The sequence below is a fragment of the Ictidomys tridecemlineatus genome, chromosome 4, assembly GCF_052094955.1.
Source record: "Ictidomys tridecemlineatus isolate mIctTri1 chromosome 4, mIctTri1.hap1, whole genome shotgun sequence".
In the NCBI taxonomy this organism is placed as follows: Eukaryota; Metazoa; Chordata; class Mammalia; order Rodentia; family Sciuridae; genus Ictidomys; species Ictidomys tridecemlineatus.
This window is the reverse complement of record NC_135480.1, coordinates 58450104-58454629: the sequence shown is the minus strand read 5'-3', so window position 1 is coordinate 58454629 and position 4526 is coordinate 58450104. Positions and strand designations below refer to the sequence as shown.

Genomic DNA, 4526 nt, shown 5'->3' with positions numbered 1-4526 from the left:
GTGCCCTCAGATTGAGAACTGTATTGAGTTGCTGCACTTCCTGTTTCTGCTTTATTTGAGCTATTTCCCTTATATCCTCAGAAACTTTTTTGTCTTTTACTCATATGAACTTTGTTTTCCTTCAGGTTAAGACTCTATCATTTTGGAAGAGCTCATTTGCTGTATATTTCTGAGATTCTCCAATGCTTAACCATGACAGCACTGCTTGATGCTCTCATTTCTGTAAGCAATTGAGCCTGAAAGTATCATTCCCAGTCCCCAACCAATCTCAAAACCATCCACTCAGCTTTTGGCTTGGGATTTAGGTCTCCCCAACTGGGGACAGTGTTCTTAGGGTTTCCCTATTTCATAGTTATGTTGAAGATCTCATATGTAGGTTTTTATTTTGTTTTGTTTTGTTTTCTGGTTTCTCAGTTCAGCAAACAAGAGGATCTACTGTAAATTCAAGTTTTTACTGCTCTTACGTTTGATCAGGTAATTTTATCATGCTACTTGGTGGATATGATCTGATCTTTTTTCTCCCACCCCAGCCCCTGATTCTGGGAACTGAATTCAGGGCATCCTACAAGTTATCCTGCCGCAGTCCAGCTGCAGCAAAATAACCGTCCTACAATAAACGGCTCCCACTCCTGCTGGATCAATCTACACAAGTTGCTCGTCACCCTCCAGTTATTTTGCTGCAGCCGGACTTCTTCGGCATTATCCAAGTGCTGTACAACTAAGCCACATCCCTAGGCTTTCGTGTTCTTAAGAGCAAAAATACAGTTAAAGAGATGTCAATTTACAAAGGCACCAAAAATGTACACTGGAGAAAAGATAGCCTCTTCAACAAATGGTGCTGGGAAAACTTGAAATCCACATGTAACAAAAGGAAATTAAACTTCTATCTCTCACCATACACAAAACTCAATTCAAAGTGGATCAAGAACCTAGAAATTAAACCATAGACCTTGCACTTAATGAAAGAAAAAGTAGGCCCAAATCTCCATCATGTGGGATTAGGCCCCAGTATTCTTAATAAAACTCCTACAGTGCAAGAATTAAAATTAAAAATCAATAAATGGGATGGATTTAAACTAAAAAGCTTCATCTCAGCAAAAGAAACAATCAGTGAGGTGAATAGAGAGCCTACAGAATGGGAGAAAATCTTTACCACAAGCATATCAGCTAGAGCATTAATCTTCAGAATATATAAAGCACTCAAAAAGCTTGAAACCAAAAAAAACAAATAACCCAATCAAAAAATGGGCCAAGGACCTGAACAGACACTTCTCAAAAGATGATATACAATCAATCAACAAACATATGAAAAAATGTTCAACATCTCTAACAATTAGAGAAATGCAAATCAAAATTACTCTAAGATTTCATCTCACTACAGTCAGAATGGCAGCTATCAAGAATGCAACAATAAGTGTTGGCGAGGATGTGGGGGGAAAGGCACACTCATACATTGCTAGTGGGATTGTAAATTGGTGCAGCCAATATAGAAAGCAGTATGGAGATTCCTTAGAAAACTTGGAATGAAACCACCATTTGACCCAGCTATTCCACTCCTTGGTTTATACTCAAAGGACTTAAAAACAGCATACCACAGGGACACAGCCATATCAATGTTTATAGCAGCACAATTCACAATAGCAAAATTGTGGAACCAACACAGATGCCCTTCAGTAGATGAATGAATAGGGAAACTTTGGTATATATATGCAATGGAACATTACTAGCATTAAAAGAGAATAAAATCATGGCATTTTCAGGTAAATGGCCATTCATGGAGAATATAGAGCTAAATGAAGCAAGCCAATGCAAAAAAAAAAAAAAAAAAACAAAGGCTGAATGTTTTCTTTGATATGAGGATGCTGACTCATAATGGCGATGGGGTAGGGAGCTTGGAAGGAATGAAGGAACTTTAAGATAGGGCAAAAGGGAGGGAGGGGGAGGGAGGGGGTAAGGGGGTAGGAATGATGGTGGGATGAGTTAGACATCATTACCCTAAGTACATGTATGAAGACACGAATGGTGTGAAAATCAGTGAATTGAAAAATTGTGCTCTCTGTGTGTAATATGAAATGAATTGCATTCTGCCATCATGTATAACAAATTAGAATAAATAATTCAGTTAAAAGAGAGAGAGAGAGAGATGTTGATTTAAAGATTGAATTTTTGCCTAAACTCTGCTTTTTCTAATTGTCCCTCAGAGTTGAGTTTTGCCATGGTCTGTCTACTACCCCGTGAACACCCCACCATAGCACTAGCTCACTTCTTCCAAGGGTCCACATGCCTGTGTGGTGTGGGCTGTTTCATTAGCATGGATTTCAGACAATTCTTCCCTTTCCACAGCTGCTCTTTGTGAATTTCCTGACATCCTTCAACTTCTCCCCTCTCTGTCCCAGGATGTGCTGAAATCTCTGGGCTGGGTTGCTCAACCTAGGAAGGAAGCCCATGTTCCAGAAGACTGTGAAGCCAAGCTGCACTGCTACTAGGGACTTGTCCTCCACTGATCACCAACATCTGTTGCTTTCCGTTTAGTGTGCCAGGTAGCTCCTCAGGGAAAGCTGAATTGTCTCTCTGCTCATTCGAGGATGAGAGCATATGCCTTTATCCTAAGATATTTCTCATTGTTTAAAACTTCTAAATGTCAGGTTTCATGTGGCTTATGTTACATGGTAATTGTGACAAGAATGTGTGCTGCATTTTAATGGATATATGAGTACTCATATTTCAAAATCGTAAGCTTGGTTTTTAAAAAAGTCATTTATATCTATAATTTTAAGTTTAAAGATATTCAAAACTATTATTCTCTTAACAATTTGTGGGTGAAACATATGATCTCAAATCACATAGTCCCCAATTATAACATGGTTTATATGCATACATTATTTTTTTAGATTTAATTGAAAGCATAGGGTTACTAAGATATTAAAACTAAGGATCTAATTTAAAACCCTCTTCCTGTTGAATCTCAAGAAAAAGTATTTGTGGCAACTTAGGATACTTTTTCCATCCTAGGGCAGCCTGATATTATAGACTGTATTTAAACTACAACCGGTAACAACAGCCAGGAACAAAATTGTCATTCCATGTTTAGAAGGAGATTGAAAAACTCCAAAGAATTAGCCTGATGAACTCAAACAGTAGCAATAGCAAGAATCTCTAACATGCGTGATTTTCCAGAACCTTTCCCCTTAATCAGAGCTTGGGTACAAAAAACATCTTGTGTAGTCTCTTACGAATCTCCTTAGTCTTGATGGAATAGATAATTGGGTTGAGCATTGGAGGCACAAAGAGATAGACCAAGGACATGAACTTGTGCACATACTCAGGGGCATGCTTCCCAAATCGATGGACCATTGATACACTAACCATGGGCACATAGAAGATGAGCACAGCACAGATATGTGATACACATGTGTTAAGTGTCTTGAGCCTCTCTTCCTTGGAGGCAATGACCAGCACAGAGCGCAAAATGAGCACATAGGAGAGGAGGATGAGCACTGAATCTACACCAAAGGCAGAGATGACAATGAACAGGCCATACATGCTGTTGATGGTGGTATCTCCACAGGGCAGGCGGATCATGTCAGGGTGCAAACAGTACGAATGGATCAGAATATTGACCTTACAGAAGGGCAGCCTCTTCAGGAGGAAAGGAAGTGGAAAGACCATGCAAAAGCTGCGGATGATAATGGATATTCCCATGCGGGCTACATGGACATCAGTGAGCACTGAAGAATAGCGCAAAGGGTTACAGATGGCCACATAGCGGTCAAAACTCATGGCCAACAGGATCCCAGATTCTGTCCAGGAGAAAAAATGGATGAAGAACATTTGGGCCAGGCAGGCATCAAAAGCAGTCTCTGGAGCATGAAAACACATAGAAGCCAGGACAGTGGGCAGTGTAGAAAAGGACGCCCCCAGGTCAGTGACAGACAGAAGGGACAGGAAGTAGTACATTGGCTGGTGCAAGCTCTGCTCCTCCTTGATGATGAAGAGAATCAGGGAGTTTCCTAGGATGGAGACAGCATAAAGCAGCAGGAGGAGGGCGGCCAGCCAGTGCTCCAGGCTTTCCAACTCTGGGAAGCCCATGAGTGTGAAGCTGGTGGTACTTGAGAGGTTAGTCCCCAAACTTCTCATCGTAGTTTCTGAACGCCTTTGAGGGAAATACAACCATAGTGAATTGAGGACACATGGAGGAAAAAGTAACGATTAGAATCAGCTAGTGTCTTGGGAAAATGAGGGACAGTGACATGTAGCTTCCAATACCATAGACCATGGGGATGCCAGAAAGAAGGAGATTACATTTCAGACCCTCCACTGTCTGCAGGATCCCTATATCTGTCATGGGCTCCAGCTTGTTCTCCAAGAAATCCTTAGTCTCCTTTTTCTATATTCTCCTCTTTTCTCCCTGCATTTGTCAGAGGATCTAATGTTTCCCCACTTATGAAGAATGACTTTTTCTTTGTACTTATTCCTAGCTATCAGCTTCTTCAGTAAATGAGGCACAATGCCTCAATAATCTGCAG

At 40.7% G+C, this 4526-nt stretch overlaps 1 protein-coding gene across 1 annotated transcript; it reads right to left on the bottom strand.

Annotated features, from left to right (window-relative positions):
* Nucleotides 1-3192: 3192 nt before the first annotated feature.
* Nucleotides 3193-4137, bottom strand: LOC101970629 (olfactory receptor 51I2). Its single transcript, XM_005342484.2, has one exon. The coding sequence runs from the start codon at nucleotides 4135-4137 to the stop codon at nucleotides 3193-3195; it is 945 nt and encodes a 314-aa protein (XP_005342541.2).
* Nucleotides 4138-4526: the final 389 nt, after the last annotated feature.

Coding starts and splice junctions, on each gene's coding strand:
- LOC101970629 (XM_005342484.2), bottom strand. CDS start 4,137: ATGAGAAGTTTGGGGACTAACCTCTCAAGTACCACCAGCTTCACACTC.